Here is a 24,442-nt window from a genome sequence, read left to right as displayed (position 1 = left end):
GTTGGCAGTGGCCTCCCCCAGCGATTCTCCGATGGGCTGAGCGGCTGCCCGTTTTTGGAATATCCAGCCGGAGTGAAATACACAGGGACATACTGGTGGGACCTGGCTCTAAGGGCGGCCTGCGGAGTCCCCGGGGGGTGCTGGGGGATCCGGCCCCGGGGGGGGGGGGGGGGGGGGGGGCTCCACGGTGGCCTGCCCGCGATTGGGGCCCACCGATTCGCGGGCAGGCCTGTGCCGTGGGGGCACTCTTTCCCTCCGCGCCGGCCTCTGTAAAGCTGGCGCTCTTGTGCCAGAACACACTGGTGCTCCTGCGTCAGAACACGCTGGTGCTCCTGCGCATGGGTCAACTCATGCCGGCCGACGGTGGGCCTTCGGCGCTGGTTGGCGCGGCACCAACCACTCCAGCGCTGCCCTAGTGCGGAGTGGTTCACACCACTCTTTGGCGCCGGTACAGCCTGCTCACCGGTTGGGGGAGAATCCTGGCCGTGCTGACTAGGTAATTTGGACATTCTGAATTCTCCCTCCGTGAACACGAAAAGGTGCCGTGGTATGGCAACCAAGGGAGTTTCACAGTAACCTCGTTGCCATGTTAATATAAGCCTACTTGTGACACCAATAAAGATTATTATTATGAAAGAGGAAATGGGAAAAGCGTGAAGCACACGGGCATAAATTACAAATCTGATGCGCTATTTAAATGAGTGCATAGGACGCGTAGATCCAATTTTCACTCCAGGAATGTCCTCAACCAGCAATATGTGTTCCATGACTTTATGGTGAAGAGGTAAATGCTCATGAAGGATGGATAAGATGCATGGAACTGTTGAGCTGTCAAGTTATTTAAGTATCTTATACTTTAAGTTTTGAAGTAAACTGCCTGCCTGTGTCTGCAAAAGTAAAAAAGACCAGTCCTAGCCGTTTCAAGATATTTGTTGACATAATCTGAACTGCTATCAATTCCAACACAGTTGGAATTGAACCAACCCCAATACATACATATCATTATAGCATTCTTACTGTTTCCACTGTCTGTTATTAACACAGTGTACGTTCACAGTTTGATTGATAACTTAAAGTCGTTATTAAAGAATGAAATGGTTTTAATATGGTGTTATGAATTTAAATGTTTGTTTTATAGCATATTAAGTACTTGAGGGGATTTAAATATTTTGAATGGATTTTCATAAATGTGTTTGTGTTTCATGAAGTATATCATAAGTATTTAGAACTTTATTTTGTGCCTCAACACTCAGCAGTTCCTGTGGCCCTCTCCAATCTGTGTCCAGATGCTTGGGCCCAGCTCTATCCCACACCTACACCCAGAACGGAAGTCGCACCTTTTAGAGCATTTTTTTTGAGGGGGGCATGTGAGCCAGAAAATTTCCCCTAACTACCCGCCTCTATAATGAAAATCCGACCTGTTTTATTTTAGAAATGCCTCGATTTAAAGCATATTTTTACCATTTACTGATTCCTTATTGCAATTTCAGATTTTTAAATAGTTGATAATGATGTTAATGACAGTGTATGTTTTTGGAAATAATATTAATCATTCATGTATTTACGGCAAAATTGTTTTATCTAGCTTGTTTCATGACACATGATCCATAAATATGTTAAAATACAGTTGTCCCTACTCCAGCAAAATCCTCCTTTTTTATGGAATATGTGTTGCTGAATGTAACGTACTTGTCAAATAGATTGGACTAAATTTGCTTACTTTTATTCACAATCTTTTTTGGTTATGATGCCAAAGGACCTTCTTTCTGTGCAGAAAATGTCTGAGCTGGCACAGTTCCTTGAAACTATCTAGATTCTGTTCTGTATAGTTACTCAAAAGAAATGCACTTCATGCAATAATTGAATTTTTGTGCTTCTTTAATTTGTTTGTATCAATTGTTGTACCCAAGCGTTTTTGTTTAAGGTGCAATTGTGATCCAGGCACAAGTTGCACTCAAATGGTGATGGTTTTGCAATTGAATTTTTGCACCATTGTCTGCTCAAACTTATTTCCTTATTGTCAAATTTTTTGGCTGAACTTGTACAATTGGACAGTGTTATAGAATGTAATTTAAAAGTAGTATTTTGCATTAAAAAGTATTCCATTAAGTATTTAAGACTGTATCATATCCTGTGTACATAACGGCAAATATACTTTGTTCAAAAATCCAATAAAAAACATTTATAAAAAAAGTATTTAAGACTGGTGAACCGGTGCAGTTTTATTACTTTTAATTAATTTATTGATTAGGCATTTTTAATCAGAGCATCTAGTCCAGCGTTGGGTATATATGGTATGAATATGGGTGTCACTTGCTAGACTGCTATGTGTTGTATGCCCTGAATTGAGAAAAGAAGAATCAACCACATTGCTGTTAAGATAGTATTCACCTATTGATCAGACCTTGACTTTATCAGAATATAGATTTCTAGTGACTTAGAAGCTTAAGGGCCACTTACTCAATGGAAAGAAAAACAAGTCTGCTGTTTGTTACCTCCTCTGTTCTTGTATTCTCTGGGTGCTTCTAAATGACAATACATTGAGATCTTGGGACCACTCTGTGAAAGCAGGGTGTGTCTTCAGAGGAATAGTGGTCTGGTTGCTCAAGAAATTTTCTTAAGGATCTTGTGGCACATGGAGTGAAAACTGAAGAACTTTATTTTGTTTCGCTGGTAATTGGAGACCGTCAGAAAATAGGCAAGATGTCAGAGTGGAGGATAGTGCAGCATGGCTATCACTGCGGTTTGAAATGTGTAATTTTGGAAAGTTGTGGCAGTGCATCAAGATCCAAAGTCTTTTGGCGATCTGTGGAAACGAGCTATTGAAAGGAATAGAATGAGATTGGCATAAAAAGGGAGTTTACAGGATGTAGGCCATGACCCAAATGCTTATTAAATGTCCGGGTGCTATAGTAATGACAACGACAAAACCTTAGGCAAGAGATAAACCGCAGAAGCAGTGTGCAGAGGTTTATTTATTCTTTCCCCTCCCCGAGCCTTCTAATAAATCAGTTCTACTTTTTTTTAAAAAAGAGATTGTTTGCTCTTGAAGATATTTGTTTTTTTTAAGTAAACTGGAGCACACGGTCAGTAACAGGACACTTTAGTTAACAGATTGTCACCACCCTTTGTAAACAGCATGCATGCTTTTCAGAACAGCTGGTTTACAAAACCCTTTTGAAGCTGTTCTGATTGTTTTTATAAATTTGATATATGTGTGCTATTTGCAGTGCAATTTTTAAAAAACTAGGGCAATAGTTTGTGGAACTTAAAATTCCTCGATATTTTATGTTGATTTAGCCAATTTTGGGTGAGTTTAATATCAGCGTGATCTTGGGAAACTCCATGCCTATATTTGTGTTTAGAGATCAACCCAATAGTATATACAGGAGCAGTATGAGTTCCTTTCTGTTTTTTTGCGCCCAAAGCCTTGAAGCTAATTGCTTTCCATATTTTATTTTGCATTTCAGTGACTGGCTTGACTCAAATGTTGCTATTACATTGAAAACAATCAGAGTAGTTGATGTGGAGTCTGCACGTTCTTCCCGTGTCTGCGTGGGTTTCCTCTGGGTGCTCTGGTTTCCTCCCACAAGACCCGAAAGATGTGCTTGTTAGGTGAATTGGACATTCTGAATTCTCCCTCAGTTTACCCAAACAGGTGCCCGAATGTGGCAACCAGGGGATTTTCACAGTAACTTCATTGCAGTGTTAATGTAAGCCTACTTGTGACACTAATAAAGATTATTATTTATTTAAGCTTTTTGTGGTAAAAATTAAATACAATTTTTTCTGAATGTAGTTCATTTTTATTATTCTGAGCACTATAAAACTATGTAAAATTACATTGAATATACAGCACAGAAACACGCCATTCAGCCCCTCCAATCCACACTGGTGTTTATGCTCTGTTTAAGCCAATTTCCTTCAATTTTTAGTTAGGGTCACTAATTCAAGCTACCGTAGATCTTTCTGTTTCATGTTGCTGAACTGATGTGATTGTGCAAATATAAAACTTGTAATTGAACAACTTTTTGAAATTTACTTTAGATTCAGCATCAAGAAAAGCTGCTGGAACAACAACATCTGAAATACGTGGCTTCAGTTAATATAGTTGATAAGCATCAGCAGATGATTCATTCTTTAGAACAGGACCTTCAAGCTGCCATGATTGCAGAAAGGGAAATGTCTACTCAGGTAAAACAAGAATACTGTTTTTAAACAAAGGCATTATAACTGCATTATGGAAATACTATTGTTTAACACCATTACGGCATTAATGTTGTGAAATGGATAAGTTCACTTCTTTGTCACTTTGTGTAACTACTGTGGATTACATTGTGTAAAGTGACCTCTGACCCCCTTGAAAAATCCTCCTAAAATGAGTTATACGCCGAATATGAAATGTGAATTGTTGGTGTTTCAAAATATGAAAAAGATAACATCGATAATTCAAATTAAATCAGTGTGACACATTTTTGTTGACTTGTGAACATCATCCTTTTAAAAAAATATATTTCTTTATTCTCCTTTTTCGCATTTTCTCCCAAATTTACACCCACAAACAATAAACAATAATCAGTAATAAACAATAATCAGTAACAAATATGTCAATCCCCATATCAATAACAATGATCCCATCCTCCCACCAAACCCAAAACATTCGCCCACATGTTCACATAAACAACTGACAAAAAGGAATCAGGAATCACCCATGGCCACCATTAACCCCACGGCCCCCCTCCCCCCAACCCTCCCACCCACCCCCCCAACTAATGTTCGATGTTATCCAGTTCTTGAAAGTGCATGATGAATAATGCCCATGAATTGTAGAACCCCTCCATCCTTTCCCTCAGTTCAAACTTAACCTTCTCAAGAGTCAAGAATTCCACCAGATCCCCCCGCCACGCCAGGGCACAGGATGGAGAGGCTGCCCTCCAATCCATCAGGATCCGCCTTTGGGCGATCAACGAGGCGAAGGCTACATCATCTGCCTCCGCACCCGTTTCCAACCCTGGCTGGTCCGACACCCCGAATATGACCTCCCAGGGGCCCGGGTCCAGTTTCACGTGCACCACTTTTGAAATTATCCTAAAAGCCTCCTTCCAGTAATCCTCTAGCTTTGGACAGGACCAAAACATATGAACATGGTGACCGCGCCCCCCCACAACGTTCACACACTTCACCCCCCCCTAACAACGTTCACACACATCTTCTACTCTTTCAAAGAATCGGCTCATCCTTGCCCTCGTGAGGTGTGCTCTGTATACCACCTTCAGCTGTATCAGCCCCAACCTCGCGCACGAGGTGGAGGCATTCACTCTCTGGAGCACCTCACACCAGAACCCCTCCTCCATATCCTCTCCCAACTCTTCCTCCCACTTTGCTTTGATCCCTTCCGGCGTTGCCTTCTCCTCCTCTTAAATAGCTCCGTAGACCTCTGACACCACCCCTTTCTCCAGTCCCCCTGTCGTCAGCACCTCCTCCAGCAATGTGGAGGCCGGCTCCTCCGGGAAGTTCAGTATCTCCTTTCTGACAAAATCTCGAACCTGCATGTATCTAAACATTTCCCCCTGCTCCAGCCCATACTTCGCTTCCAGCTCCTTCAATCCTGCAAACCGACCCCTAAGAAACAAATCCTTCAGTGTCTTAATCCCGTTCTCCTCCCATTTCCGAACATTTCCATCCCACCTCCCTGGCTCAAATCTGTGGTCCCCCCCGAATCGGCATTTCCCTTGACCCTGCCCCCAACCTGAAGTGTTGGCGAAACTGCCCCCAAATTCTCAATGAAGCTATTATTACCGGACTCCCTGAGTACTTACCCAGGGCTATCGGGAGCGGTGCTGTTGCCAGTGCTTTCAATCCCGACCCCCTGCACAAACTCTCCTCCATTCTGACCCACTGGGAATCAACCCCTCTGACCCAGCTCCACACCTTCTCCACATTCGCCACCCAGTAGTAATACATCAGGGGCGTCATTCTCCGCCGGCGGGAGTCTCCGTTTTGCCGGCGCCTGGGGGTTTCCCGACGGCGTGGGGCTGCCCCACAATGGGAAACCCCATTGACCGGCCGGTGTAACGGAGCATCCCGCCGGAGGGTCGGGGCAGAAATGTGGCGCGGTGGGATGGAGAATTTCGCCCCTGGTTCCTGCCTTCCCCTCTGTAGTAGCACCTTTTTAACTCTGGCCACCTTCCCTTCTCATATGAACGACGTAATCCTTCCCTCAATCTCTCTGAAAAAAGCCTTTGGCACGAAAATCGGCAGGCATTGAAAAATAAACAGAAATCGTGGCAACACGTTCATTTTAATCGCCTGTACCCGACCCACCAGTGACAGAGCAAGACCATCCCACCTTGCCAGATCAGCTTTCACTCTCCCCACCAAACTAGAAATGTTGTACGTTGTACCTGCGGAGCCCCCCCCCCCCCCCACACCCGGGCAACCTGCACCCCAGGTACATAAAGTGAGTCCCTGCCCTACGGAATGGCAGCCCCCCCCACCCCTGCCCCACACCCGGCCGAGATACCACAAAATACTCACTCTTGTCTAGATTCAGCTTGTACCCCGAGAAAGACCCAAACGCTCGAAACAGCTCCAATATTCCCCCTATCGACACACTCGGTTCCGACACGTACTACAGCAAGTCATCGACATGTAAGGACACCCTATGCTCTATTCCCCCCCCCCACACTATTCCTTTCCATACCCCCGAACTTCTTAATGCGATGGCCAACGGCTCAATCGCGAGTGCAAACAGCAGGGGTTCCGTAGGACATCCCTGCCTAGTCCCACGGTGGAGAGAAAAGTATCTCGAGCTGATGTTGTCTGTGCGGACACTCGCCCTCGGCACCTTGTATAGTAGCTTTACCCAATTCACAAATCTTGGTCCAATCCCAAACCGCTCCAGAACTGCCATCAAGTACCCCCATTCTACCCAGTCGAACGCCTTCTCAGTGTCCAATGCCACAGCCACCTCTGTTTCCTTCCCCCCTGCTGGTGCCATAACGACATTCATACATAAGAACAGAAGAACTAGGAACAGGAGTAGGCCATCTGGCCCCTCGAGCCTGCTCCGCCATTTAATGAGATCATGGCTGATCTTTGTGGACTCAGCTCCACTCTCCGGCCCGTACACCATATCCCCGAATTCCTTTATTCTTTAGAAAGGTATCTATCTTTTTCTTTAAAACGTTTAAAGAAGGAGCCTCAACTGCTTCACTGGGCAAGGAATTCCAGAGATTCACAACCCTTTGGGTGAAGAAGTTCCTCCTACACTCCGTCCTAAATCTACTTCCCCTTATTTTGAGGCTGTGCCCCCTAGTTCTGCTTTCCCCGACCAGTGGAAACAACCTGCCCGCATCTATCCTATCTAGTCCCTTCATAATTTTATATGTTTCAATAAGATCCCCCCGCATCCTTCTAAACTCCAATGAGTACAGTCCCAGTCTACTCAACCTCTCGTCATAATCTAATCCCCTCAACTCTGGGATCAACCTAGTGAACCTCCTCTGCATTCCCTCCAGTGCCAATATGTCCTTTCTCAGGTAAGGAGACCAAAACTGAACACAATACCCCAGATGCGGCCTCACCAACACCCGATACAATTGCAGTATAACCTCCCTAGTCTTGAACTCCATCCCTCTAGCAATGAAAGACAAAACTCGATTAGCCTTCTTAATCACCTGTTGCACCTGCACACCAACTTTTTGCGACTCGTGCACCAGCACACCCAGGTCCCTCTGCACAGCAGCATGTTTTAACATCTTACCGTTTAAATAATAATCTATTCTGCTGTTATTCCTCCCAAAATGGATAGCCTCACACTTGGCAACATTGAATTCCATCTGCCAGACCCTAGACCATTCACCTAACCTATCCAAATCCTTCTGCAGACTTCCGGTATCCTCTGCACTTTTTGCTTTACCACTCATCTTAGTGTCGTCTGCAAACTTTGACACATTGCACTTGGTCCCCAACTCCAAATCGTCTATGTAAATTGTGAACAACTGCGGGCCCAACACTGATCCTTGAGGGACCCCACTAGTTGTTACAGGTTGCCAATCAGAGAAACACCCATTTATCCCCACTCTCTGCTTTCTGTTAGTTAACCAATCCTCTACCCATGCTACCACTTTACCCTCAATGCCATGCATCTTTAGTTTATGCAGCAACCTTTTGTGTGGCACTTTGTCAAAAGCTTTCTGGAAATCCAGATGTACCACATCCATTGGCTCCCCATTATCTACTGCACTGGTCACGTCCTCAAAAAATTCTACCAAATTAGTCAGACACGACCTACCCTTTGTGAACCCATGCTGCGTCTGCCCAATGGGACAATTTCCCTCCAGGTGCCCCGCTATTTCCTCCTTAATGATAGATTCCAGCATTTTCCCTACAACCGAAGTTAAGCTTACCGGCCTATAATTACCCGCTTTCTGCCGACCTCCTTTTTTAAACAGTGGTGTCACGTTTGCTACTTTCCAATCCTCTGGGACCACCCCAGAGTCTAGTGAATTTTGATAAATTATCACTAGTGCGTTTACAATTTCCCTAGCCATCTCTTTTAACACTCTGGGATGCATCCCATCAGGGCCAGGAGACTTGTCTACCTTTAGCCCCATTAGCTTTCCCAATACTGCCTCCTTAGTGATTACAATCATCTCCAGGTCCTCACCTATCATATCTTTATTTCCATCAGTCACTGGCATGTTATTTGTGTCCTCCACTGTGAAGACTGACCTAAAAAACCTGTTCAGCTCCTCAGCCATTTCCCCGTTTCCTATTATTAAATCTCCCTTCTCATCTTCCAAAGGACCAATATTTACCTTAGCCACTCTTTTTTGTCTTATATATTTGTAGAAGCTTTTACTATCTGCTTTTATGTTCTGAGCCAGTTTACTTTCATAGTCTACCTTACTCTTCTTTATGGCTTTTTTAGTAGCTTTCTGTTGTCCCCTAAAGACTTCCCAGTCCTCTAGTCTCCCACTAATTTTTGCCACTTTGTATGTTTTTTCCTTCAATTTGATACTCTCCCTCACCTCCTTAGATATCCACGGTCGATTTTTTCCCCTTTCTACCGTCTTTCTGTTTTGTCGGTATGAACCTTTTCTGAACCCTGTGAAAGATCGCTCGGAAGGTTCTCCACTGTTCCTCAACTGCTTCACCATGAAGTCTTTGCTCCCAGTCTACCTTAGCTAGTTCTTCTCTCATCCCATTGTAATCGCCTTTGTTTAAGCACAAAACACTAGTGTTTGATTTTACCTTGTCATCCTCCAACTGTATTTTAAATTCCACCATATTGTGGTCGCTCCTTCCAAGAGGATTCCGAACTATGAGATCATTAATCAATCCTGCCTCATTACACAGGACCAGATCTAGGACCGCTTGTTCCCTTGTAGGTTCCATTACATACTGTTCCAGGAAATTATCCCGGGCACATTCTATAAACTCCTCCTCAAGGCTGCCTTTACCAACCTGGTTAAACCAATCGATATGCAGATTAAAATCTCCCATGATAACCGCTGTACCATTTCTACATGCATCCGTTATTTCTTTGCTTATTGCCTGCCCTACCATCCTGTTACTATTTGGTGGCCTATAGACTACTCCTATCAGTGATCTTTTCGCCTTACTATTCCTGATTTCCACCCAAATTGATTCAACCTTGTCCTCCATAGCACCAATATCATCCCTTACTATTGCCCGGATGCCATCCTTAAACAACAAAGCTACACCACCGCCCTTACCGTCCATTCTATCCTTTCGTATAGTCTGATACCCTTGGATATTTAACTCCCAGTCGTGACCATCTTTTAACCATGTTTCAGTAATGGCCACTAAATCATAGTCATTCACGATGATTTGCGCCATCAACTCATTTACCTTATTTCGTATACTACGAGCATTCAGGTAAAGTACACTTATGCTGTTTTTTATGTCTTTGTTATGAATCCTAACACCTTGATCGGTAACTTTTCGCAATTTGTTTTTCCTCTTACCCTTTCTCCTAATTTTCCTTGTCTTTGAACCCATATCTCTACATAATAACCTGTCATGTAACCTGCTGCCTTGATCTCCATTAACCATTATACTGTCCATAGCTTTACACTTCCCTTCCCCCCAACTTGCTAGTTAAAATCCTTGTGACCAACCTATTTATCCCATTCGCTAGAACACTGGTCCCAGAATGGCTCAGGTGAAGACCGTCCCAATGGTACAGGTCCCTCCTTCCCCAGTACTGATGCCAATGCCCCATGAAATGGAATCCCTCTTTCCCGCACCACTCCTTTAGCCACGTGTTAACTTCCCTAATTTTCTCAACCCTATGCCAATTGGCACGTGGCTTGGGTAGTAATCCAGAGATTATAACCCTGGAGGACCTGTTCTTTAATTTAGTCCCTAGTGTTTGATAATCCCCAAACAGGTCCTCTTTCCTAGTCTTACCTATGTTGTTAATCCCAACGTGGACCACAACAACTGGATCCGCCCCCTCCCTCTCCAAAATCCTTTCAAGCCGATCAGAGATGTCCCTCACCCTAGCACCGGGCAGGCAACATACCATGCGGGACTCTCGATCTGGCTTCTAATACCCTTCTAATGTTTGGAAAGAGCTGCCTCCCTTTCACGAACCCCATCTGATCTTCACCTCTCACCTTTGGGAGGCACTCCTCCAGCCTACCCGCCAGTACCTTCGCCAATACTTTTGTATCCACATTCGGAAGTGATATAGGCCTATACGACCCACACTCCGTCGGATCCTTATCTTTTTTTAGCAACAGGGAAATTGATGCCTGCCCCAAGGATTGTGGCAACATCCCTTTCCCTATCGCCTCTTCAAACATCCCCACCATCAGGGGTGCCAGCTTATCCTTGAATTTTTTATAATATTCCACCGGAAACCCATCCAGCCCTGCCACCTTCCCCGACTGCATCCTGCCAATCGCATCCTTTATCTCCTGCTCCACTATCGCTCCTTCTAATGCAGCCCTGTCCCGCTCCCCTAACTTCGGGTACTCCAACCCATCTTGAAATTCCTGCATGTCACGGTCTCCCCGGGTGGCTCTGACCTGTACAACCTCTCATAAAATTCCTCAAAAACCTTGTTAACCAGATCCGGCGCCACCACCAACTTCCCTGCCCTATCCCTCACCTGCACAATTTCCCTTGCCGCTGCTTCCCTCCGGAGCTGACCTGCTAACAAACGCCCCGCCTTATCTCCATGTTCGTAAACTGCACCCCTTGCTCGTCTCAGTTAGCGCACCGCCTTCCTGGTAGATAGTCGGTCAAAGCTCGCCTGCAGTTCCTTCCTCTTTTCCAGCTTTGCTGGGTCCCCATCCTCTGCATAACTCCGATCTACCTCCAACATCTCATCTATTACCCTCTGGTGCTCCAACCTCTCCTCTTTGTCCACCCTGGCCTTTTATGAGATCACCTCCCCCCTCACCACCGCCTTTAGAGCCTCCCAGGCGACCGCCTTCGACACCTCACCCGTACAGTTGAAACCTACATATTTCTTAATTACCTTTTCAATTTTCTCACAGAACACTTGGTCCCCCAAAAGTCCCACATCTAACTTCCACCCCGGCCTCTGCACTACCCCCTTCTCCAGCACCATATCCACCCAATGTGGAGCATGATCTGACACTGCAATTGCCGAGTATTCTGACCCCTTAACCCCAGCCAACAAAGCCTTCCCCACCACGAAAAAGTCAATCCGCGAATATACCTTATGGACAGCTGAGAAAAACGAGTACTCCCGCTCCCTCGGGTGTAGAAACCTCCAAAGGTCCACCCCCCCCATTTCCACCATTAGCCCAGCTGACGCCTTCGCCCCCCCCTGATGGGACCAGTGTGAACGGCTGTGACCTGTCCAACCTTGGCTCCTGCACCAAGTTCCAGTCCCCCCCCCCCGCTATCAGTTCCTGTGTGTCCAAGTCGGGGTTGGCCACAAACACCTTCTTTGCGAATCCCGCAACAGCCTCCCCAAACAGGCGCCGGAATGTGGTGACTAGGGGCTTTTCACAGTAACTTCATTGAAGCCTACTTGTGACAATAAGCGATTTTCATTTTATTTCATTACACATCGTCCCAATTGGGGCCATATACACTTAACAGCGCCACTAACCTCCCCTCCAGTGCCCCTGTCACAATCACACATCTACCCCCCTGATCTGCCACCACCTTCTCCATCTGGAAGCGTACTCTTTTGCTGACCATTACCGCTATCCCTCGAGCCCTTCCGTCAAGTCCAGAGTGAAACACCTGACTAACCCAGCCCTTTTTAAGTCCCACCTGGTCCTTCACCCTCAAGTGAGTCTCCTGCAGCATTGCTACATCTGCTTTCAAACTTTTAAGATGCGCAAGCACCCTTGACCTCTTGACCGGACCTTCTAACCCCCTCACGTTCCACGTGACTATCCTAACTGGGGGTCTCTCACCCCCCCACCCTTCTGATCCACCATCATTATACCACTGGGCCCTGCCCCATAATCCTGACCCACCCCTATCCATTATTAACATCGAACCCCTTCCACCCCCCCCCTCCCAAACCCCCCCCCCCCCCCTACATTTCATCTCGAGAAAACATCTCCCAGCAGCAATCCCTTCCCCCTCCCCTCGCTCGCCTTGTAGGCCCATTGAAACCTGCCAATCAGGCTCCAATGTCCACAGCCCTCCTCTCACCTCACCCCCCGACTTTATTTAGCTAGCGCGGGTGGCTCCCCCCGCCAAGGTATACCGTCCCCTCCCACCCAGTCCCAGAGAAAGAAACAACAAAAACAACAATCCAACCCATACAATTCACTAAACTAAGATATAACCGTCGCAACACAGAATGCCAATCAACCCAACTAATAACTTGAACTCTGTAACAATGTGAAGAGAAGTAAATTACAATACACGTCAGTAAACAGAAAGTTATAACATTTATACATTTTCCAGCTCCGCTCCTCACGTCTGTCCCAAGCCTTCTGCCCTCACGAACGCCTCAGCCGCCTCGAAATAAAAGTCTTTGGCACCATACGTCACCCTCAGCTTCGCTGTGTATACCATACCAAATCGCACCCCCTTCTTGTACAGTGCCGCCTTCACTCGCCCGAATGTTGCTCGTCTTTTTGCCAACTCAACCGTCAAGGCCTGGTAGATTTGAACTCTGGCACCATCCCACTGCACCTCACGCTTCTGCTTCACCCAGCTTAACACCCTCTCCTTCATGCAGTACTTACGGCTCTTGGCGGCTCATTCACTTTGGGCTTCGGCCTTAATGACCGATGAGCTCGGTCCAGTTCATACTGAGAGGGGTTCTCACCCTCCCCCATCAGCTTCGCCAACTTCTTAGTGAAGTACTCTGTTGGCCTTGGACCCTCTATCCCTTCGGGCAAGCCCACAATTCTTAGATTGTGCCACCTTGAGCGGTTTGCGAAGTCCTCAAGCTTTGCTCGGAGCCCTCTGTTGACCTCCACCGCCCTCTGCAGCTCGTCCCCCATCGAGGTGAGCATGTCGCTGTGCTGCGACACGGCCTCTTCCACTTCCTTAATCTTCTCGCCCAGCTCTCTCACCTCGGCCGATGTCTTTGCCACAGCTACCCTCACCGGGGCGATTGCCTCCTCCACCAATGACTTCAATGCGACCACCGTCTCCTTCCTCATAGCCTCCATGTGCCTTGCAAACTGCTTTTCTAGCTCCACCGCCATCACCTTGGTCATCTTCTCCACTGTAAGTAGTGCAGCCCCACCAAGCGGTCCGGCCTCCGCCAACTTGTCAGAAATTGTGCTCGTCTTTTCATTCAACGGCGAGCCCGCGTTTCCTCCTTTCCTCGACGCTGCTTATCGCATCCTTTAACGGCTTATTATTTTTCCTTTTTCTCATTCTTCCTTCCTTCTTCAATCTCAAATTTCTTTAAAACTTCTTTCTCTTTTTTTTTTATACCTCCAGAATTTCCCTGGGACCGGGTTTCAGTCTTCTTACCACATTCTAGGTGGGAGCCATCCGATGTGGGACACCTCACCTACATCGCGCCATGGCTTTGGGCCTGCCGCCTCGGCCTCCGCTTGGCTCCGCCCCTGCTGCTTCCTTCAAGTTTTCAGGAGAGAGAAAAAACAGAAAAAAGTTTTCTCCTTTCCTCTCCGTGCACTTTAAGACCTTCGGCTTTCAGGATGCTCCTTGGGGAACAAAGTCACGATCCCCGCTCCTCCTCCACGTGCAGCCACCCCGCCGAACCCACCGGGACCAGTCACTTGCCTCCCGCCTTTTTAACCCACCCGCTCCGTGAAACGGAGCCTTGATGCTAGCACAGGGTGAGGGAGGCAGGGCCAACCCTGAGAGGTTTATTTTCAGGGAACCCCCCGAAAAAGACCGGTGGGAGCTTCTTCCGAACGCGGCCGCTCCGCTCGCAGACGCCACCAGAAGTCCATGAACATCATCCTTGAAGACTTACTGAGGCCAACATCCAAAAGTTAGATCCCTGTTATAACTGCAATTTGGGTGTTTTTTCTCTGCTCCCACATTCTTTGCATAGGACACTGGGCAGTTTATTTCACACATGATCAATCCACAACTTCACTCCGTCCTCTTCCACACAACCATTGTTACAGACATGCACAAAACACTTGCAGGGAACTTGATTTTCAGCATGGTTTTACATTTGAAAATTACCATAATTTTGATGCGTTGGCCATCCAGGCTAATGCCACTCTGAATCTTGTCCTCCCATGTTGTGTGGTTTTCACTATAACTGTTTTCAAACCTTTTGAGTCCATTGTTGGGTTGCTGGCCATACCAGAATTCAGGGGTGTTTCACCCATTTTGCCCATGTGACATAATGGGTACTTGTGTTTTTGCCACCGTCTGATGGTTTGGTAATTTTGGAGTTAGCAAATGTTATGACTTTTAGCTTGAAACCACCTTCATATTTTATTTTTGTGCCGGAAGACTAATTTCTGTTTGTCATTTGCCTGGCATGGGCTACTCTGTGTGGGGTTGGCTTAAACTTCACACCCACACATCGCCTTGGGAGCGTGGCCACATTGTCTATTTGATCCCATGTGCTGACTTAAGGCACGCCGAGCTTAGGCCTACGCATGATTTTTGGTGCCAGGAAAGTGGGGTTGTTTATATGCTGGATTGACATATATGCCATGATCTACAGTACATTATCTTAAGATTGTCTGTTTTCAGAAAAACTCCTCCAGAAAATGTACAATATTTTATTTAAGTTACAAGCATGTACTTTGCACCTGAATCTTAAAATATATCTGTACCAGGCAGGAACTCTAAATGATGTTTGCCTTATTTTGTTATGGATGTTCTTTGTTAAGAGATAAGCGGCTTTGCTTTAAATATGAATTGGCGTGATGGTAGTGAACATGAGTATATTTGGTACGCGTATGAATGGAAGTGTTTTAGCTGATTTAAATTTATCATGTACATTTGCTTGTACAGTAATGTATGTTAGAAATATAATCATCTGCTTTGACACAAATAATTCTTCAAACAGCAATGCATCCATATTTTAAACCCAAATTTTGCTGGAGCTGTTATTTCAGTACTCCTTCCTCACTTTCGGTTTCCAGCTCCTCCTCGGGCTCCTGGTCTCACATTCGCCTTCCCCTGGTTTCTGATCTCTTAGGTACATCTCATTATTCAACTCTCGTTTCCCCATTTGTATGCAGCAGTGTTGCAGCCAGGTACCATGGGGCAAGAATGGTGACAGCACTTAATTCAAATAGATGTTCCATAGATTACGTTTTTAAATTTAATAGACAGTTGGTTAAATTTGTGTTTTACTGGCCAATATTTCTTAGCCTGGCTGGTTCAAAGTAGACAATCTGTCTGCAACCTTTGGAAAGCCATATTACATTGTTTAACATCTTACATTTTCAGCCCACGGATTCCTCTGCAGCAAATGTGGCAGAAACTACCAAAGAGCGAGATTGATGGTGGAGCCGGCTGGATAAAAGAGCACGAGAAAGAGTGAGACTTGGGAGCGGAGCCAGGGAGATAAAAGAGCAAGACAGAGAACAGCCAGGGAGATAAAACAGTGTGAGAAAGAATGAGACTGAGAGCGGAACAGGCTGGATAAATGAGCATTAGAAAGAACGGGACTGAGAGCAGAACAGGCTGGATAAAGGAGCATGAGAAAGAACGAGACTAAGAGTAGCGCCTGGGAGATAAAAGAGTGCAAGAAAGAACGAGATTGTGAGCCAAGTGGGGGAGATGAAAGGATGTGCAACAGAGTAGGACTGAGAGCGGAGCCGGGACATTAAAAGAGCAGGAGGAAGAGTGTGACTAAGAACAGAGCCGCGGAGATGAAAGAGTGCAAGAAAGAACGAGACTTGAGAGTGGAGCTGGGAAATAAAGGAGAGTGAGAAAGAGCAAGACTGATAGCAGAGCTAAGGAGATAAAAGAGCGTGAGAAAGAACGAGACAGAAATCAGAACTCCTCCTCCATCAGCTTTCTCAGCATCTCCGCTGGGAGTAGCGGTGGGTGACAAAGAGGTGGGCCATGGGATTGGAGTTGACGGGCATGGACCACCATTGCCGCAGCCTGCAAGGCAGCCATGCGACTGTGCACGCCGCTTTTGGGGCCGTGGAATACTCGCGATTCAGTCCCGGCATCAGCACTTAGTCTCTGAACGGGAGAATTCTGGCCTACTTCTTCAATCCAAGCATGAGCTCCCACCCACATTCTTGCATGGTGAACTATAGTGACTTAATGCACTTAACTCCTTTTCTCTCTTTCTCTCTCTCTTTCTGGAAGCTGATTCTACAATGGCTTCCCATGGACTCTCCCCTTCTTAAAGCCCATCTGCAAGACAAAGTGACGCCCAGGTCTTGTATCCAGGTTAGAATGTTAATTAGTTATCTATTAAACTCCCAACTTCATTTTATCTTGAAACTAAACAGACAGTTTAAAGTATAAAAATTTGCAAAACCTGACATTCCGAACACCTTCTAAATGGTGTTATCCACCAGCAGAATAGATATCTTGGTCATTTATTATAGGCATGAATACCTTGCACATTCTTCCAGTGAAACAACCCTTTAATATTTAACACCTAAGAGACTTGCTGTCAGCAGAATTCAGAACAGATAAGATGACCACCCCCATTCCTGCATTTTACTCTAAATTAAAGACAGTGCCAAACATAACTCTTCTATAACCTTGCATTTGTAACTATGTCCCTGTTATGATGGGATCGACAAAATACTTCCCCGTGGGCTTCGTGGAATATGAATTCCCCTATTGAGCGGGCGGTGGCTCGACCGATAGGAGGTGCATGGCAGGAATTTAAAACCCGCAGGTCCAATCAGGTCCGGCACCTCCGTAGGTCCCTGGGTTGGGACGCAAGTGTTGTTTGGAAGCAGTAGTGGCCCTTTTTGTTACTTTAGAAAAGGGAGTTAATGACAGGAGACTAGCCTTGGTGAAGTTATTACGGTCCCAATCATTGATTTTTCTCTCTGTAACTTAAAAATAAAGGATAATCAGTGATTTTAGCTTCTGTTTGTTGCCATTGGCTCTTTTCCCTGTTTGATGACCTTGCCGATGCAGGATGTCTGGAGACCCTTTTGACTTGACACGAAATTCACCGTGACACCAGAAAAGGGAAAACGTATGTCACAGAGGTCAAGAGATCTCTGGGGCCAGCTTCCTTTGAAGTTAGCAGCGAGAGACATTACTTTACTGCTGACTGCAAAATCCGAGCCATACAGTTCACGATTTGTTGCAAGTAACCGTACCATATCTTTTGTCAGTTTTATCCCTTTGAGACAAATGTTGGCTTTTAAATTACTTTTAATGATGATAGTTTGGTATCATTTTTTTACAGGTGGCTCAGTGTGAAGAAACCATTAAACATTTGAAAATCGAATTATCTTCGTTACATTCAGGACAGGAATTGAACAATAGGACCATTGCACATAAAAAGCAGATTATTACTGAGCTACAGCAAGAAAATGATTCACTGAATCAGAAATTGAAAGAAACATTATGCAAGGTGCGGTGAGATTTAATAACTTAGTTTCTGTTACATTAGTATTGATCTACTCTGCTAAAACTCTAACAAAGAATATGCATTTGCCATACACAAGGCTTACTTTCTATTATCAAAAATGTCCAGCACTCTTCTATACTAACTTTTGCCATTGTTAATTTTTGAGTTCACATTTCCTATCCACTTTGCTATTTCTTCTATAAACAATGACGGAACATGACCGGACCTGAGAAAATATCAGGCCTATGTAATTACAGGTTAAGTACCAAAACACTCTGTGGACAAAATTCTCTGTCATTTCTTTTCACAGTAGTTGGAATTTCTACTGTCTAAAATTAGGATTCAAACAATGTTTTTGTAAATTACATGAAGATTATTAAATGGAACCATTGAATTGTCTTTTTGTCTTTTAATATTCTCATGAAAGTCTTTACTTGAACTCAGCCTCCCAAAATTTGCGAGTGAAATTGTCATACTTTCTGCAGAGCTCTGATTCTGTTAACTGATTGTAGATTTTATAGCTTGGGCAGATGCATTGTTCTCAATTTGTCAGCATGCATCAATACCATTTCATCACTGACCAGCCGGAATACCTTTTGTTAGCTTCCATTAAATTTTGCTCAACTGTCAACATCATAGGGGTTACTGTTGAACAGAAACTGAATGGAACCAACCATATATGTTCTGTGGATACAAGAATAGGTCAGAGTCTGGAAATTCTGTGACATATAGCAGCACAGTAGCACAGTGGTTAGCACTGTTGCTTCATAGCGCCAGGGTCCCAGGTTCAATTTCCGGCTTGGGTCACTGTTTGTGCAGAATCTGCACGTTCTCCCTCTGCCTGCGTGGGTTTCCTCCGGGTGCTCCGGTTTCCTCCCACAAGTCCCGAAAGACGTGCTAAATGTTAGGTAATTTGGACATTCTGAATTCTCCCTCAGTGTACCCGAATGGGTGCTGGAATGTGGCAACTAGGGGCTGTTCACAGTAACTTCATTGCAGTGTTAATGTAAACCTACTTGTGACAATAAAGATTATTATTATAATAATTCACCTCCTGTGTCCCCAAAGCCTGTCCACCATCTACAAAGCACAAGTCAAGGGTGTGATGGAACACTCTCTCCATTTGTCTTGATGGGTGTGGCTCCAACAACACACAAGAGCTTCACACCATCCTGGACAAAGCCTGTGGGATTGGCACCCATCCACCACCTTAAACATTCACTCCCTCCATCACCAAAGCATAGTAGTAACAATTTGTACCATTTCTAAGATCCACTGCAGCAAAGGACCAAGCTCCTTTTACAGCAACCTTCCAAACCAGGCATATGGGAATATTACCACCTGTGAGTTGCCCCTCGAAATCAAACACCATCCTGACTTGGAAATGTATTGCTGTTCCTTCAATGTCGCTGGGTCAATATCCTGTAACTCCCTCCCTAACAGCACTGCGGCTGTACATGGACCTTAGCAGTTCAAGATGGCAGCTCATCACCACTTTCTCAAGGGCAATTAGGGATGGGTAATAAATGCTGGCTTAGCCAGCATTTCCCACTTCCATGAAAGAATTTTTAAAAATTGCTTTATATAATTATATGAAGAAAACCTAAAGGACTAACTTCATAAGTGTTATTCACATAAAGGTTTCCATTTAATAAACAGGCTGTTTGTTTGACGGTGTTCATGGATATTATTTTGTTTTTGAAAAAGTGCATAAAGTGTATTAAACTTGGAGACCTGAAAATCCCTGCTTCAGGGGCCTGGTTGTTAAATAGGATTATGCTGCCTTGCTGTCCTGCGCTGATTAATAATCCCACTTATTTTTTTATTTATTCTTTGATGGGATGTGGGCATCGCTGGCAAGCCCAGTATTTGTTGCACACCCCTAATTGCCCTTGAACTAAGTGGTCTGTCGGGTCATTTCAGCGGGCAGTTAATAGTCACAATCACGTTGCTGTGGGCCTGGAACCTCATGTAGGTCAGACAAGGTGAGGACGGCAGATTTCCTTCCCTGAAAGACATTAATGAACCATTTGGGTATTTTACGGCACCCACCGATCTGCGGGCGGGCCTGTGCCGTGGGGGAACTCTTTCCCTCTGCGCCGGCCTCAATCGGGCTCTGCCATGGCCGGAGCTGAGAAGAACCCCCCTGCGCATGCGTAGGAAACACGCCGGCGGCTCTGCGCATGCGCGGGACCACGGCAGCACTTCAGCACCGGTTGGCGCAGCGCCAACCCCTCCGCCACTGGCCTAGCCCCCGGAAGTGCGGAGGATTCCGTAACTTTCGGGTGGTTCGACGCCGGAGTGGTTTGCGCCGTTCTTGGCGCCGGTGTCAGGCCATCGTGCCAAGTGCGGGAGAATCCCGCCCACAGTTTATAAAAGGTGATTGTCATGTATTTGCATATGTATTATTCTTCCCCCCCCCTGTTGATTGGCCCCACCCTCCCTCTTCTCCCCCCCTCCCCCCTCTTGTTTTAGGTGTTCACGTGGGGTCTTGGTCTATTTCGTCTTATTTGCTTGTACCCGCCACTGCCGGGCCCGAGGCCCTGTAACTGGTTAGCTGGCTCTGTTGGTCTGCCTGTTGGTATAGACATTTCTGCCCGGGAGGTGGCTGGGGGAGGGGGGGTGGGGAGGGAGAGGGGAGCATGTTGGTTGGTTATTGCCCCTCCCCTTACTGAGCTGTTCGGCCTTGGCCGGCTCCCATTTTGTCCTCTGACCCTTCATCCCTGATGGAGGGCCCTGTGTTTGTGGCCTTGTTCCTGGCCCCCCGTTGTCTATTCCGGCTGTTCTCAGCCCCCTTCCTCCCTCTTCCTGTCCCCTGGTGTCTTGTTGGCCACTGTTCACATTTGTCCTCCACCTCTGAGAGGAACCTGTTCATTCAAGTTCTTGTTAGGTGCGCTCTCTGCACCACTTTTAATTGCATGGTGGAATAATGTCCCTGGAACATTAGCCTGCGTCTCTGGATAACTATTATGCCGCTGTTCCCAACAGCTGTATACTTGGTATATAACTTACAGTAATATGTCAAATCTCAACTAAACCAAAGAAGAAAATACCCTTAATACAGGCGATTCACATCCCTGCACTGCTCGCCCACTATTTTGAGCTTGAGTGAAGGAGTTACTATTCTTTGCCGTACAAGTTGGACTGGGTCCTTGCTGTATCTGATGAGTTCTTCCCGGACTTCCTTAGTATTTGCATCAATTTTTTAAAAGTGTTGCTTATTTTTAAAGCAAACATACAGGGGTGATTTTCACTTGGGCGGGGGTGTGTGTGGGGGGGGGGGCATTGGTTGGTTCGAATCATTGTCAACAGGGCAACTAGGGCTTAAAAATGGATTTGACAAAATTGAAGCTTTGTTAACACTGATAGTCTGGCTGCTGCCATTTTTAAAGGTGCCAACATCTGGATGGCCATATCATCCACAATATTCTTTTATCCACAAATACATAAATAGGTCTGATTTTTTTTAAAATTGTATTTCTGTGGAGCTGGCAACAGGCCTGTGCTGCTCCATCCCCACCCTGTCCTAAATACTGAACAATTACCTGCCGAATTCCCAGATTCCAAATTTCTGGTGCTAAATATCGCAATATTAACACCTGTTTCATGTCCACAGTTTCATGTTAAATTCAAATAAGGCGAGAGCCTCAAAATCATGACTGCTGGCATGAACAGCAACCCAAGAGTTAAAATCAATGCCCAAATGTGCTGTTATCATTGTGTTATGTTAACAATTATCACAGGTGTCATTGGTGATGGGCAGAAAACAGAGACTGATCAATGAAGAAAAACAGTGTTGAATTTTCAAAGCAGACAGAAAGCCTCTAATTTTCAGATTGCTTTGTTAAATGTTGTCATTCTTACAATTAGCAATGGTTAGATACAGAGAGACAGGCAGAGAGATACAGATCTAAAGAATATATACTTGGAAAAGCAAAATGTGCCATGGTATGTAATTAGATTTCTACAAGGTAACTCCAAGGAATACTCCTTAACGGATACGTAATCTATTGGAGCATTTATCATCCATAAATTATGTAGCAAATTGTGTGCTAACTTTCATCACAGTTAATCAGTATTGATTCATTGAGTTATCTCCTTTAAAAAGACATTGGTTAATTATCTCAGGAAGTGAAATTGAAGGTTATAGAGTTAAGTTAGATTTAGCTTTTAATAACTGGAACATTATTATGTTTTTGTTACATAAATTACGCATGTTACTTAGTTCGCCTTCAGTTCTTTTGTCCTCGATCAGCAATTTTAACCATTAGTTCTTTTTACAGTCCCCTCAACTAAGCCATTGATGCAGATTTTAAATAGTTGAGGCCCAAACATTGATTCTTGCAGTACCCCAGTAGTTAAGCAGTTTACCAGCCTAAAAATGACCCATTTATTTCTACTCTAGATATTGTGTCTGTTAACCAATCTGGTATCCATGGAAATCTATTATCACCAATCCACTGGGTGCGATGAAATTGCCGTGTGGTGCTTAAATGAGAATACGACGAGGCCGTTAGATCGCGGGAGAAGCCAAAAATGAGAACCTCGCCTTGCGCCGATTGGTTTGCAAACTAACCGGCCTGCTCCTGTTGCTGAAATCTGGAACCCGCCATAGTGTAGCAAGAAACCAATAATCACCATTTAAGGTCAATCCATAAAATTAACAGGAGCGACCCCCTATCTAACGGCCTCCCGTGATCTAACAGCCTCCCCAGAAAGTGATCAAGTGGGTGCCGATTATTATACCTTTTTAAAAATGTGAATCTGGCGGATTGGCTGATGTGGGGTCCTGAGGAGGTGAGTAGCCACCTTCACTCCCAGACAATGAGCCGGAGGGGGGAGGGTACGTGCCCCCGTGAGGGGGAAATCTCAGTCGGGTGGCCTGCCATCGGGGGAGGGGGGTGGCTTACATTTACGGGGCAGGGTATAGCTATCCATGGTTTTGGAGGGGAGGGTGGAATGGGTATCTCAGTGCACGGGTCTGCCATGCTAGCCCCTGGATCATGTGTTCCCGTTCTGGGGGCAACCCCAGCCTGCCAGCCCTACCGACCACCCATAACACCCACTGACTGCAGAGTCCTTTGGCCAGGCAGCTGAATGCTATTACTAATTGGGAATTGGCAGTAGTAGTTAAGCAAGCACTTCACACTTCCCAAGTGGATCCCTGCGGTTAGGTGTGGGATGTGGGAGTTATTGCCTAGCATCCCATTCAGACCGTGATGCCTGTTCACTGTGCCTGAACAAGGTCGGAGGCAATGCCATATACGCAGCAGCCAACTCTGAGGACAAAGCTGCTTATTAGGTCAGGGAGGAACCGGGGGGGGGGAGGTGGCCCAGGGTGTTCAGGCATCGGTAGCCTTTCGAACAGATGACGGACAGCGTGTGCCACAGGAGGCTCCGCCTCAACAAGGAGATGGTGTGACACCTGTGCCATGCCCTTGCGGACTTAGCAGCACGTGGAGGTTACCCACTCCCGGTGGCCAAGGTCACCGCAGCTCTGAACTTCTACACCTCAGGATCATTCCAGGGCTCGAGCGGGGACATGTGCGGCATCTCACAAACTACAGCCCATATGTGCACCGTGAGGTTACGGATGTCCTGTTTGCTCTGGCAGTGAACTATATTTAACCATGGACAAGGTGCCCAGGCAGCAGGTTTCTCGGCAATTGTGTGGATGCCCCAGGTCTAGGGGGTAGGAGATGGCACACATGTCGCCTTGTGCTCGCCGGGCCATCTTTGAGTGCCTTACATCAACAGGAAGGGGTTTCACTCCCTGGACATCCAGCTCATGTACAACCACCACATGAAGACCATGCAGGTTTCCCAGGGAGTGTGCACGACAGTTACAAACGTGCAGTCGGACATCCCCAGCCTCATTGAGGACCACCCCAGGATGGCCGTTTGGCTCTTGGGGATAAAGGGTACATGCTGAAAGCCTTGCTAATGACGCCAGTACGAAGGCCGGAGACCGATGTGGAGGCCTATGTGGCCACCTGGGCTGTCATTGAGCAGTCGCCCTAGCAGTGTTGGCCTCGGTGCCACGTATTGCCAGCCCCATCTCCTGCGTCCGTAGCCTCTGGGACTCCTCCAATCGGATATGAACCTGCTGGAGTGTTGCTGACATCCCCCTCTGAATGTAACGGCCGCAGACCATCGACTACATCAGCTCCAGGTAAATCTGGTCTGGAGGCTAAGCATCTGACTGTGCTCCAGCAGATCTCCGACTGCTGTCTCGCCTGGGAGTTCCTGCCTTCACCACTGTGTGGTGCCCACTAGATTGTGCCCCAGAAGCCTGTCTACTACTGTTGCCCACTGCGTCTCTGTGCTGGTGAAGGGTGAGGATAGCCACTGTGCCACTATTATGGCGGGTCTCACTTCTCATGCAAGGCAGGTGGGCCGGCACCATCAGATGATGATCATGGGGGAGAATGGGCATGTGGTCAGTGGGAGGGATGG

General features: G+C 46.1%; 1 protein-coding gene across 6 annotated transcripts in view; it reads left to right on the top strand.

The window, feature by feature from the left end:
- Positions 1–24,442, top strand: part of LOC140385401 (uncharacterized) — a 649,931-nt gene that overhangs the window by 208,058 nt on the left and 417,431 nt on the right. For 5 of the 6 annotated variants that reach the window (XM_072467513.1, XM_072467511.1, XM_072467516.1 and 2 more), the window contains 3 exons: positions 4,048–4,194; positions 16,753–16,836; positions 17,822–17,989. In XM_072467513.1, the coding sequence (XP_072323614.1) occupies positions 4,048–4,194; positions 16,753–16,836; positions 17,822–17,989 (399 nt within the window). The remainder of the gene's footprint in view (positions 1–4,047; positions 4,195–16,752; positions 16,837–17,821; positions 17,990–24,442) is intronic. The other variant, XM_072467512.1, reaches the window with a different exon arrangement.

The sequence above is a fragment of the Scyliorhinus torazame genome, chromosome 11, assembly GCF_047496885.1.
Source record: "Scyliorhinus torazame isolate Kashiwa2021f chromosome 11, sScyTor2.1, whole genome shotgun sequence".
Lineage (NCBI taxonomy): Eukaryota > Metazoa > Chordata > Chondrichthyes > Carcharhiniformes > Scyliorhinidae > Scyliorhinus > Scyliorhinus torazame.
Note: the sequence above shows the minus strand (reverse complement) of the source record. Positions and strands in the feature narration are given on the sequence as shown.